This window comes from Silurus aristotelis (genome assembly GCF_946808225.1).
Source record: "Silurus aristotelis genome assembly, chromosome: 23".
Classification (NCBI taxonomy): Eukaryota; Metazoa; Chordata; class Actinopteri; order Siluriformes; family Siluridae; genus Silurus; species Silurus aristotelis.
In genome coordinates, this window is record NC_139596.1 from 19,836,314 (window position 1) to 19,851,313 (window position 15,000).

Here is a 15,000-nt window from a genome sequence, read left to right on the forward strand (position 1 = left end):
GCAACGAAGGTGTGGAGGAGAGCAAATATCTACTAAACCTCAACCTGAATGGTGGCGGGTCTCAGAAAAGAAGCTCCACCCACACACAGGAAGGGGCGGAGCCGAGCGTGAAAAAGAGAGTCAAATTCACACCTTTCACGACAGTGATGACGGACGAGAGCATGCCATACGCCAACGTGATAGGAAACGAAGACGATATAAAGTGGGTGTGTCAGGACGTGGATGTGGGGACGTATATGGAGAGACTGCAAGACAATCTGTGAACAAAGGAATTAAAAAAGGAGAGAGAGAGAGAGAGAGAGAGAGAGAGAGAGAGAGAGAGAGAGAGAGAGAGAGAGAACAGACTCAATACAAACTCACCTGTAATGCCTTTGCACAGAGGAGGAATATATTCACCCAGACTGGAGAGAGCAAGAAAAAAGATGACAATAATCAAGTGAAAGATGAACAGATTAAATGTTTATTCATTGACTTTATTTCATAAAAAACGTGTTTAAGATTAAGAATAAATACACTAAGAATAAAAAAAGCACAGAGAAAGAGAGAAAGAAAGAAAGAAAGAAAGAAAGAAAGAAAGAAAGAAAGAAAGAAAGAAAGAAAGTCCAAAAGCAACAAGGAGAGAGAGAAGTTGTTATTATAATTGAGTTTGTGTGTGTGTGTTCGTGCATGTGTGTGCGTATGTGTGCTGTGTGTGTGTGTGTGTGTGTGTGTGTGTGTGTGTGTGTGTGTGTGTGTGTGTGTGTGTGTGTGAAGTTCTTCCTTCACAGGAGGTGGGTGAGCTTTAGCTCTGAACCTGTTCACTCTAGAGTACAGGATTTCCCACAATAAACAGCAGCAGGAGTGTTTAAACATGTAGAAGAAAGTGATGTGGTGCACACACACACACACACACACACACACACACACACACACACACACACACACACACACACACACACACACACACACACAATTACACACTATCACACACTGTACACACCTTACACACCCCGCACATCCTACACACCACCATGCACTCTACACACTATCACACACTACACACACCTTAAACACTACCACACACTCTACACACAACCATACAACACACACACACACACACTACACACACACACACACACACACACACACACACACACACACACACACACACACACACACACACACACACACACACAATTACACACTATCACACACTGTACACACATTACACACCCCGCACATCCTACACACCACCATGCACTCTACACACTATCACACACTACACACACCTTAAACACTACCACACACTCTACACACAACCATACAACACACACACACACACACTACACACACACACACACACACACACACACACACACACACACACACACACAATTACACACTATCACACACTGTACACACCTTACACACCCCGCACATCCTACACACCACCATGCACTCTACACACTATCACACACTACACACACCTTAAACACTACCACACACTCTACACACAACCATACAACACACACACACACACACACACACACACACACTACACACACACACACTCACACACACACACACACACACACACACACACTCACACACACACACACACACACACACACTCACACACACTCTCACACAGACACTACACACACACACACACTACACACACACACACACACACACACACACACTCACACACACTCTCACACAGACACTACACACACACACACACACACACTACACACACACACACACACACACACACACACACACACTACCACACACCTTATACACTGCACACACACACACACCCTACACACTACCACACACTCTACACACACCCTACACACTGCTTACACACTACCACACACCCTACACACTACACACACTTTACACATTACCACACAAACCCAACACACTACACACACCTTACACAATACACACTCTACACACACCCTACACACTACCACACAATTTACACACACCCTACACACTGCTTACACACTACCACACACCCTACACACTACCATACGCTCTACACACTACACACACCTTACACATTACCACACAAACCCTACACACTACACACAGCTTACACAATACACACTCTACACCGACCCTACACACTACCACACACCCTACACACTACCACACACTTTACACACTACACACACCTTACATTCTACACACTATGACACACTCTACACACTATCACACGCCCCACAAACACCTTCTACACTTCACACACCCTACACAGTACCACACACTTTACACACATCCTACATACCACACACACCTTACACACTACAAACACCCTACAAACACTCTACACACTACACACACTCTACACACTACCACACACCGACACACTACACATACCTTACACACTACCACACACCTTAGTCAAGTTTTAAAGTCGTTTATTTCTGTAGCACTTTTCACAGTGGACATTATTTTAAAGCAGCTTTACAGAATTTAAGAATAAAGTGATGATGAAGACTGGGGGCAACTGTGGTGAAGGAAAAACTCCCTTAGATGTTATGAAGAAAAACCTTGAGAGGAACCAGACTCAAAAGCAGAACCTCATCCTCATGTGGGTGACATCAAGAGTGTGATTATAGTCTTTAAACACTACAGAACACTGGAGAGTGAGAACTAACATGAGCACTGGAGTGTGTGATTATGACTGATGATCTTTCTACAGTCTTTTACAGTCAGATGATGTTTTGGAACCAGGAGCTACTGAGCAACTAATAAAATAGCTCAACATCTGAGATCATCACAGATCCAACACCAGCTTCTCCATGCCAAAACCTTTAAACACTCCAGAAGGTCCAGTGTCCAAACTCCACACATGAAGTGGGATCCAGCTGGCACTGGTACGTCTCTAGATGGTTCGGGATGTTTGTGGGCATCTACTTCTTTAAAGGTCCATAATCTTCATGAGGTGGGACGTGACTGGAGCTGGAGCAACCTCAGGATGCCTCGGGATGGGGAGAGAAAGAGAAGCAGTGGAGAGGAATTAGCGTAGCTGCTGTTCATGATATTAACAGCACAAGTTGATAATGTGATGTGATCAGATGTTCTGGAGCACAAGGTTATGATGTGATGTGTGTTATGTGTAGAACTCGCTAAAAACATACGTCTTTAATCTACACTTAAACTGGGAGAGTGTATCTGAACCCCGAACACTGTCAGGAAGACTGTTCCAGAGTTTAGGAGCTAAATGTGAAAATGTTCTACCACCTTTAGTGGACTTTGCTATTCTAGGAACTACTAGAAGTCCAGAGTTTTGAGATCTCAGGGAGCGTGACGGATTGTAGCGTGTTAGAAAACTACACAAACACACACCTTACACTCTACACACACCTCACACTGCACACACACACACACACACACACACACACACACACACACACACACACACACACACACATTACATTCTACCACACACACCTTACAATCTACACACACCTGACACTCTACACACACCTTACACTCTACACACACCTCACACTGTACACACACCTGACACTCTACACACACACACCTGACACGCTACACACACCTTACACTCTACACACACCTCACACTGTACACACACGCACACACCTTACATTCTACCACACACACCTTACACTCTACCCACACCTGACACTTTACACACACACACACCTTACACTCTACCACACACCCTACAAACTACCACACATACCTTACACTCTACCCAACACACATTACACTCTACACACACCCTACACACTACCCCACACACCTTACACTCTACCCCACACACCGTACACTCTACACACAGCCTACACATACCACACACACCTTACACTCTACACACACGCCATACACACTAGCACACACACACACCTTACACTCTACATACACCTTACAGTCTACCACACACACCGTACACTCTACACACAGCCTACACATACCACACACACCTTACACTCTACAACACACACCTTACATTCTACACACACACACCTTACACTCTACACACACACACCTTACAATCTACACACACACCTTACACTTTACAACACACTCCTTACATTCTACACACACACCTTACAATCTACACACACCTTACACTCTAACACACACACCTTACACTCTAACACACACACCTTACACTCTACACACACCTTATACTGTACACACACCCCCTACAGTCTACACACACCCAACACACAACCACTCACACACACACACACACACACACACATACTGATGAGTCGCCACGGCTGCTCATCAGTGATAAACACACACCATTCACCTTCACTGTTGATTTCTGTAAAGCTGTTTTGAGACAATGTCTGTTGTGAAAAGCGCAATACAAATAAACTTGACTTGACTTGACATACACACACACAAACAGACACACACCTTACACTCTACCACACACACATCACACTGTACACACACCTTACACTCTACACACCATACACACTACCACATACACATTACACTCTACCCCACACACATTACACTCTACACACACCTCACACTATACACAAACCTTACACTCTACACACACCTCACACTGTACACACACCTTACACTCCACACACACACACACACACACACACACACACACACACACACACACACACACACACACACACACCTTACAGTCTACAACACACACCCTAATCTCTACCACACACGCCGTACACTCTACACACACCCTACACATTACCACACCCTACACATTACCACACACTTTACACACACCTTTCACTTTACAACACACACCTTACACTCTACACACACCCTACACACTAGCACACACACACACACACACACACACACACACACACACACACACACACACACCTTACACTCTACATACACCTTACACTCTACCACAGACACCTTACACTCTACACACACACACACACCTTACACTCTACACACACACCTTAAACTCTACACACACCTTACACTCTACCACACACACCATACGCTCTACACCCCCCCACACACACACACCCTAATCACTACCACACACGCCATACACTCTACACACACCCTACACATTACCACACCCTACACATTACCACACACCACACACCTTACACTTTACAACACACACCTTACATTCTACACACACCTTACACTCTACACACACCCTACACACTAACACACACACCGTACACGCTACCACACACACCTTACACTGTACCACAAACACCTTACACTCTACCCTACACACCCTACACATTAACACACACACCTTACTCTCGACACACACCCTACACACTACCAGACACCTGGTCTGATCACATGCATCACTCTACACACAATCTACACCCACCTTACCCACTACACACACTACACAGACCTTACACACTACACACCTTACACGCTACACAACATACACTCTATGCACACTTTACACTATACGGACACTTTGCATCGTACACACACTCTACACACACACCTTACACACTACAAACACTTTACACACCACCACACACTTCTTACCCACTACACAGATCTTACGCACAATTTACACACTACCACACACTCTACACCCTAGACACACCTTACACACAGCTTACACACTATCACACACCCTATACACAATTTACACACACCTTACACACTACACACACTCTACACACCTTAAACCCTACACACACCTTACACCCTACACACATTCTATGCACACGTTACATCCTACACACACCTTTCACCGTAGACACACTCTACACACACCTTACACAAACACACACCCTGTACACAGGAAATACACACTGACACACACATTACAGACACATGACATACATGCCAACACACACCACATCATAAATTAGAACAAAAGCCTAAGTTCAGGAGTGAAATATCAAACGGTCACATAATTTTCTCGAGACACTGAGAAGACCACAAGCAGTAGAGTGATAGAGGGGCGAATGAGAGGATGATGGAAGGATGGGGGAATGATGGAAGGATAAATAATGAAATGAGAGAAGGATGGAGGGATGGACAGATGCATGAGATGATGATAGAGGGATGTATAAAGGATGGAGGGATGTTTGGATGCATGAGGGAAGGATGGAGAGAAAATGAGAGGATGAGGGAAGGATGGAGGGATGAATGAGAGGATGAGGTAAGGGTGGAGGATTAAATGAGAAGATAAGGGGAAGGATGAAGGGATGAATAAGAGGATGAGAGAAGGATGGAGGGATGGGTTTGTTGGAGAAGGTTTTGTGTCTGATGTGTTGGTCTGATCTGAAGTGTGTAGCAGCTGATTCATTTAGACTGAGCGACTCGGGATCAGTCCGGACCTTAACGAGCTTCCATACAGAAACACACACACACACACACACACACACACACACACACACACACACACACACACACACACACACACACACACACACAGTAGCCATGACGTGTCTGATCTGCGATTATATTTTGTTTAACAAATGTTTTTTTTTCTACACCTGATGTACATGTTCTTTTTACACATGTAAGATCCTGTGCATTACTTCCTGTCGTTTTCTCCTCCCCCATTCCTGATTGGTTAATTTATTGGACTTGTTTACGGGGAGAGTTGCCCCGCCCTGCCCCGCCCCGCCCCGCCCAGCTGAATGCTCAGGTGAAACATATATTCACGGCGTTAACGTTTAAATGTAGAAGTGTACGAATGCAATATTTATTTGTAAGTGTATTATATTCTAGGATGTAAATAAAGTGCTGAGGAAATTCATGTGAATATTAAAGAGGACGAAGCCGAAGCTGTGTGTGTGTGTGTGTGTGTGTGTGTGTGTGTGTGTGTGTGTGTGTGTGTGTGTGTGTGTGTGTGTGTGTGTTACTCTTTTATCCAAACAACATTTATATCCTGATAAAATAAAACATTTAGACTGCTTATGTGCTTTTGATTAATTTCACCTCAACCATGATTTCTTTTCTTTTCTTTTCTTTTCTTTTCTTTTCTTTTCTTTTCTTTTCTTTTCTTTTCTTTTCTTTTCTTTTCTTTTCTTTTCTTTTCTTTTCTTTTCTTTTCTTTTCTTTTCTCAGTGTCTGAGATTTAACAGGAAGCAGAAACTCCTGAAATGTTCCCTCTTTGTTTGTATTTCTGGTGGATTTGATGAGACTGTTTGCCTTGCACTGTGTGTGTTTGAGAGAGAAAGAGAGAGAGAGAGAGTGTGTGTGTGTGTGTGTGTGTGTGTGTGTGTGTGTGTGTGTGTGTGTGTGTGTAAGAGAAATATTTGATGTTGTTATGATGTTTATGTGCATTAGATGAAGAGCCAGAGCCCCTGTGCGACGCTAAAACAGGGGAAATTGTGTGTAATGTGCATTAGAGACGTTCTGTTCCATGATGAAGGCCAGCGGTCTCCTGCAGATGTGACTTCAAAGCGACTCTCTGACTTCATCTTCCTCTCGCTCTCACAAATCACTTCACCGAGCGCACAACTGACCAATCAGCTTTCAGCACACCATCACTTTTTAGACATCAGTACCTGTACGAGAAACAAGATCACTAGCAGCATCAGGTCCAATACCCTAAATATAATAATTATTATAAAAAATTATAATATAATAATAATATTAATAATTATTATTATTATTGTTATCATAATAATAAATAAATGGTCGCTGAACTGCTGCTGCACACAAATGGAGGATTTTCTGGTTGCCAGGTTTCCATCCCTTTCTCTTCAGTGTTTTGTGAAGGGAGTCTGTAAATATAAATGCAGTTTAATGGTCTGGTTCTGGTCTGGTTCACTTCACCAGGTCATTCATGTTCTTATAGAAAATAACTCAGAACCTACAGAACCGACTTCTCCCTGAAGAACATAGAACTCGCTTCTCTCACTTCACCACACACTCCACTCCACTACTGAAGAAGTTTCTCTCTCTCTCTCTCGCTCTCTCTCTCTCTCGCTCTCTTATTTTCTGCTGTTAGTTTTCTCTCCTCGTTCACTCGCTCCATCACTTCAGCTCTTTTTTTAAAAACAAATTCCATTCCAATTTAGCGCCCTCCATTAACACGTGTTTCAGCATCGCTCCACTGATTTACTGCTCGTATCAAATACATATTTGCTGAGCGAGTGACTGAGACATGCAAGCTTTCATTCACACACACACACACACACACACACACACACACACACACACACACACACACACACGAGCGACACGCGACATTAGTGAGAGAAATGGAAGCACTCTGTGACTCTGGACTGTGTTTCATTTCAGTTTTGCATTCATTAAAGCACACCGTCGTTTTAGTCACACACAAGTGCTTGTGAATCTACACACACACACACACACACACACACACACACACACACACGGTGAGCGGATCTACACTAAAGCTGCAGTGTGAAGGATTCTACTCTTTATATTAAAGCACTGAAGTGGTTTATTTATAAAAATAAAGTATTAACGTTTATACAGATTTTAATTTGCCAACTGTGAGGGGAGAAACAGAACGTTGATAAATGGAAGAGAAGTGAGACAGGGATGAGAGAAGAGACAAGTGAGATAGGGTTAAAACATGAGAGACAGGTGAGACATGAGAGAGAGGGGAGATATTGATGAGACATGAGAGAATTGAGATATGGATTAGACACATGAGAGAGGTGAGACATGGGAGAGAGGTGAGACAGGTGAGACATGGATAAGACACATGAGAGAGGGTTCAGACATGGAAGACAGGTGAGACATAGATGAGACACATGAGAGAGGGTTAAGACATGGAAGAGAGGTGAGACAAGGATGAGAAAGCAAGGAGATGGATGAGAGCGAGGAGATAAGATTTGAGACAAAGGTGAGAAATAGAGGAGAAAATGAAGAGAGGAGAAATGACAGCTAACACTGACAGGGTTTTATTTTATTCATTTCTCCTGTAAATAGTTGCTTTCAGAACAAAGTCACATAACAGGAAACTGTACCAGGAAAGAGATGAGAGGGAGGTGGGAACAGTGTAGATGTGAGCAGCCGGAAGTAGAAGAAGAAGAAATAAGTTGAAGATAAAAGATGTGTCTCAGTGACTTTATTCATTTCAGGCTGTTCAGTTCACCGAGTCGTTTCCTGATTTGATCACAAGTGTTTACTGTGTGTGTGGAAGCGAAATATAAACAGTCTCTTTTCAGCATTTCTATAAAGTATGGAAGTACAGTGAAGAGTCGGTCTGATTATCTGAGGCCACAGTCTTTATCAGATGAACTCAGGTTGAGCAGAAAGCACTGAGCAGTGTGGTGTGGAAGCGAGAGGAGAAAACCCCACATTGAGGGCTCCAGTGTATCTGCTGTGATTGGAACAGACGGAGAGTCAGTTCACGCTAAACCACACGTCACTTTATATTAACACACTGCGGTACTCTGCTAGCTTTAGCATTAGCAATGAGGGACGCTCCCCGTAGCTCAGAGTTAACACTGAACAGAAAAAAAACACTTTTCTGTCTGCATTTTCTCCCCTCATTCTCTCACGGTTAAAGGTGAGATTCAGTTCACTGAGTCAGCTTTATTTCATTACATGGTCAAGACCCTGATGTGTCATTTTACATCTCATGCAGCTTCAGTAACACAGAAACTTAGCTAACATGCTAATCAGTTCCAATACTTCCAGCAATGTGAACTGAAACTACACGCACTGTTACATGTGCTGCAGGGAAACACATCAGAGTTCTAATGTCCACAATGAGAACATCAACGCAACTACCACGAGAACATCAACGCAACTACCACAAGAACATCAACGCAACTACCACAAGAACATCAACGCAACTACCACAAGAACATCAGCGCAACTCCCAAAAGAACATCAACGCAACTACCCCAAGAACGAAAGCATCAACGCATCTACCACAAGAACATCAACGCATCTACCTCAAAAACATCAGCGCAACTACCACGAGAACATCACTGAACAGCAGCACATAACTTTCTGGTCATAAAAGCTCTAAAAATTACATTTATAGTCTTGTAAACTCACACACACACACACACATATACACACACACACACATATACACACACACACACCCTTTTTGAAGGTAAATTATATTTTGTTATTGACAAAATCGTAACTCTGCGTTTTTTTTTGCTCTGGGTTTCACTTGCACTATTTCATTTATTCCTTACACTGTCTCCTTCTCACTGTCCCACTGTCTCCATCTTATGGTCTCACTTCACTATCTGACTCTCACTGTCTCACTCTTATCGTCTCACTGTCTCCCTTTTACTGTCTCACTGTCTCATTCTCACTGTCTCCATCTGATGGTCTCCCTCCCACTGTCTGACTCTCACTGTCTCACTCTTATCGTCTCACTGTCTCCCTCTTACTGTCTCACTGTCTCCTTCTCACTGTCCCACTGTCTCCATCTTATGGTCTCACTTCACTGTCTGACTCTCACTGTCTCACTCTTATCGTCTCACTGTCTCCTTCTCACTGTCCCACTGTCTCCATCTTATGGTCTCACTTTCACTGTCTGACTCTTACTGTCTCACTCTTATGGTCTCACTGTCTCCCTCTCACTGTCTCCCTCTTACTGTCTCACTGTCTCCTTCTCACTGTCCCACTGTCTCCATCTCATGGTCTCATTCTCACTGTCTCACTCTTACTGTCTCCCTCTTACTGTCTCACTGTCTCATTCTCACTGTCTCCATCTGATGGTCTCACTCCCACTGTCTTACTCTCACTATCTCCCTCTTACTGTCTCACTGTCTCCTTCTCACTGTCCCCCTCTCTCCATCTTGTGGTCTCACTTTTACTGTCTGACTCTCATTGTCTCACTGGCTCACTCTCAAAGTCTCACTGCATCTCTCTCACTGTATCCCTACTTTTTCCTCTCACTGTTTTCTTCTCACTGTCTCTGTATCACGGTCTCCATCTCATGGTCTCTCTCTCTCTTTTGTTTTCTGACTCTCAGTGTTTTACTCTCACTGAGAGGGAGACAGTGGGAGACAGACATTGGGACAATGTCTGACTTTTACTGTCACACTCACTGCATTACTGTCTCTATCTCACTGTCCCTCTGTCTCCCTCTTATTGTCTCCCTATTACTGCCTCAATGTCTCCCTCTCACTGTCTGACTCTCACTGCCTCACTTTTAGTTCCCCCTCTCACTGTCTTACTGTGTCCTTCCCACTGTATCACTGTCTCCCTTTCACTGCCTTACTGCCTCCTTTTCACTGTCTTACTGTCTCCTTTTTACTGTCTCAATCTTAATGTCTCACTCTCAATGTCTCACTTCCTGAATCTCACTCTCACTATCTCCCTCCCACTGTCTCACTGTATTCCTCTCACTGACTCACTGTCTGACTCTCACCTCACTTTCTCTCTCTTGGTGTCGCCCTTTAACTGTTTCACTGTCTGACTCTCACTGTCTCCCTTTCACTGTGTTATTGTTTCACTGTCTTACACTCTCCTTTTTACTCTCTCACTCTCATTGTTTTTCTCTCACTGTCTCCCTTTCACTGTCTTGCTGTCTCCCACTCACTGTCTCTCTCTCACTGTTTCACTTTTACTGTCTCTCTCTCTCTCTCATTGTGTTACTATCACTGTTTTACTGTCTCACCTTTTCACTCTCACTTTCACTGTCACCCTCATACTGCCCCACTGTCTCCCTTTTACTATCTCCTTCTCTCTGTCTCACTGTCTTCCTCTCACTGTCCTTCTGTCTCCCACTCACTGTCTCTCTCTCACTGTCTTCCAGTCTCAATCTCACTGTTTCACTTTTACTGTCTCTCTCTCTCATTGTCTTACTATCACTGTTTCACTGTCTCAGTCTAGCTGCCTCACCCTCACCTTCTCCCTCACTGTCCCCCTCCCACTGTCTCCTTTTCACGCTCACTTTCACAGTCTCCCTCTTACTGTCTCACTGTCTCACTCTTACTGTCTCCTTCTCTCTGTCTCACTGTCTCCCTTTCACTGTCTTGCTGTCTCCCACTCACTGTCTCTCTCTCACTGTTTCACTTTTACTCTCTCTCTCTCTCATTGTCTTACTATCACTGTTTCACTGTCTCAGTCTAGCTGCCTCACCCTCACCTTCTCCCTCACTGTCCCCCTCCCACTGTCTCCTTTTCACGCTCACTTTCACAGTCTCCCTCTTACTGTCTCACTGTCTCACTCTTACTGTCTCCTTCTCTCTGTCTCACTGTCTCACTGTCTCCATCTCACTGTCTTCTTTTCCCTGTCTGATGTTTACTGTCTCACTGTCTTCCTCTCAGTCTCCCTCTCACTGTCTCCCTCTGACTGTCTTACTATCCCACTGTCTCCGTCTCACTCTTACTGTCTCACTGTCTCCCTTTCACTGTCTCACTTTTATTGTCTCACTGTCTCCCTCTCACTGACTGACTCTCACTGTCTCACTGTCTCCCTCTCACTGTCTCATGCTCACTGTTTCACTCCTGCTGTCTCACTCTTACTATCTTATTGTCTCCCTCTCACTGTCTCATGGTCTCTCTTTCACTGTTTCACTCCCACTGTGTCACTGTCTCACTCTCACTGTCTTATTGTCTCCATCTCACTGTCTTTCTCTTACTGTTTAACTTTCACTGTCTCATTGTCTCCTTTTCTCTGTCTCACTCTCATTGTCTCCCACTGTGTCACTGCTCAGACAAGCCTCTTGGCCCCTTACTAACTGCCCACCTACTTCAGGAGCACAAAGACAGCCCAGAACCACAACATACTGTACACACAATGTGTGCCCATGCCATTTAGTGTATTCAACACGCACACACACACACACACACACACACACACACACACACACACACACACACACACACACACACACACAATCCTGCACGTGTATGTATATATATACAGTGGGGAAAATAAGTATTTGAATACGCTGCTATTTTGCAAGTTCTCCCACTTAGAAGTCATGGAGGGTCTGAAATTGTCATCGTAGCTGCATGTCCACTGTGAGAGACATAATCTAAAAAAAAAATCCAGAAATCACAATGTATGATTTTTAAACTATTTATTTGTATGATACAGCTGCAAATAAGTATTTGAACACCTGTCTATCAGCTAGAATTCTGACCCTCAAAGACCTGTTAGTCTGCCTTTAAAATGTCCACCTTCACTACATTTATTATCCTAAATTAGATGCACCTGTTTGAGGTCATTAGCTGCATAAAGACACCTGTCCACCCCATACAATCAGTAAGAATCCAACTACTAACATGGCCAAGACCAAAGAGCTGTCCAAAGACACTAGAGACAAAATTGTACACCTCCACAAGGCTGGAAAGGGCTACGGGGAAATTGCCAAGCAGCTTGGTGAAAAAAGCTCCACTGTTGGAACAATCATTAGAAAATGGAAGAAGCGACACATGACAGTCAATCTCCCTCGGACTGGGGCTCCATGCAAGATCTCACCTCGTGGGGTCTCAATGATCCTAAGGAAGGTGAGAAATCAGCCCAGGACTACATGGGAGGAGCTGGTCAATGACCTGAAAAGAGCTGGGACCACCGTTTCCAAGGTTACTGTTGGTAATACACTAAGACGTCATGGTTTGAAATCATGCATGGCACGGAAGGTTCCCCTGCTTAAACCAGCACATGTCCAGGCACGTCTTAACTTTGCCAATGACCATTTGGATGATCCAGAGGAGTCATGGGAGAAAGTCATGTGGTCAGATGAGACCAAAATAGAACTTTTGGGTCATAATTCCACTAAACGTGTTTGGAGGAAGAAGAATGATGAGTACCATCCCAAGAACACATCCCTACTGTGAAGCATGGGGGTGGTAGCATCATGCTTTGGGGGTGTATTCCTGCACATGGGACAGGGTGACTGCACTGTATTAAGGAGAGGATGACCGGGGCCATGTATTGCGAGATTTTGGGGAACAACCTCCTTCCCTCAGTTAGAGCATTGAAGATGGGTCGAGGCTGGGTCTTCCAACATGACAATGACCCGAAGCACACAGTCAGGATAACCAAGGAGTGACTCTGTAAGAAGCATATCAAGGTTCTGGCGTGGCCTAGCCAGTCTCCAGACCTAAACCCAATAGAGAATCTTTGGAGGGAGCTCAAACTCCGTGTTTCTCAGCGACAGGCCAGAAACCTGACTGATCTAGAGAAGATCTGTGTGGAGGAGTGGGCCAAAATCCCTCCTGCAGTGTGTGCAAACCTGGTGAAAAACTACAGGAAACGTTTGACCTCTGTAATTGCAAACAAAGGCTCCTGTACCAAATATTAACATTGACTTTCTCAGGTGTTCAAATACTTATTTGCAGCTGCATCATACAAATAAATAGTTTAAAAATCATACATTGTGATTTCTGGATTTTTTTTTTTAGATTATGTCTCTCACAGTGGACATGCAGCTACGATGACAATTTCAGACCCTCCATGATTTCTAAGTGGGAGAACTTGCAAAATAGCAGCGTGTTCAAATACTTATTTTCCTCACTGTAGATATATGTTTCTGCAGTTATTTTTCTGCTTGCTTTATAACTCGGTAATTCTTCAGCGAAACAAATGTTTCTGTTTATCATGAGAAAAAAACAACGAGAAAGAGAGAGGGATAGAGAGAGAGAGAGTGAAAGAGACACAGTGAGAGAGAGAGAAAGAGACACAGTGAGAGAGAGAGAGAGAGAGAGAGAGAGAGTGAAAGAGACACAGTGAGAGAGAGAGAGAGAGAGAGAGAGAGTGAAAGAGACACAGTGAGAGAGAGAGAAAGAGACACAGTGAGAGAGAGAGAGAGAGAGAGAGAGAGAGTGAAAGAGACACAGTGAGAGAGAGAGAGAGAGAGAGAGAGAGAGAGAGAGAGAGAGAGAGAGAGAGAGAGTGAAAGAGACACAGTGAGAGAGAGAGAGAGAGAGAGAGAGAGAGAGAGAGAGAGAGAAAGAGACACAGTGAGAGAGAGTGAAAAAGACACAGTGAGAGAGAGAGAGAGAGAGAGAGAGAGTGAAAGAGACACAGTGAGAGAGAGAGAGAGAGAGAGAGAGAGAGAGAGAGAGAGAGAGAGAGAGTGAAAGAGACACAGTGAGAGAGAGAGAGAGAGAGAGAGAGAGAGAGAGA

At 44.1% G+C, this 15,000-nt stretch overlaps 1 protein-coding gene and 2 long non-coding RNA genes across 3 annotated transcripts in view; 2 read left to right on the forward strand and 1 right to left on the reverse strand.

The window, feature by feature from the left end:
- LOC310718516 (transmembrane protein 132C) overlaps nt 1-529 on the forward strand; it is a 30,064-nt gene extending 29,535 nt beyond the window's left edge. Inside the window, exon 5 of the mRNA XM_083527397.1 lies at nt 1-529. This exon is cut by the window's left edge and continues 796 nt beyond it. Coding sequence (XP_083383523.1) covers nt 1-263 — 263 coding nt within the window. The 3' untranslated portion in view covers nt 264-529.
- Nucleotides 530-1,793: 1,264 nt separating this feature from the next.
- On the reverse strand, nt 1,794-5,783 carry LOC310718583. Its single transcript, XR_014531188.1, has 8 exons — nt 5,652-5,783; nt 5,450-5,606; nt 5,107-5,366; nt 4,861-4,935; nt 4,414-4,561; nt 3,471-3,577; nt 2,229-2,389; nt 1,794-2,117 (listed from the first exon to the last, which is right to left on the reverse strand). It is a non-coding gene; the product is annotated as an uncharacterized lncRNA (long non-coding RNA).
- Nucleotides 5,784-5,993: 210 nt separating this feature from the next.
- Nucleotides 5,994-6,880, forward strand: LOC310718591. The gene is made up of 2 exons (XR_014531195.1): nt 5,994-6,118; nt 6,182-6,880. It is a non-coding gene; the product is annotated as an uncharacterized lncRNA (long non-coding RNA).
- Nucleotides 6,881-15,000: the final 8,120 nt, after the last annotated feature.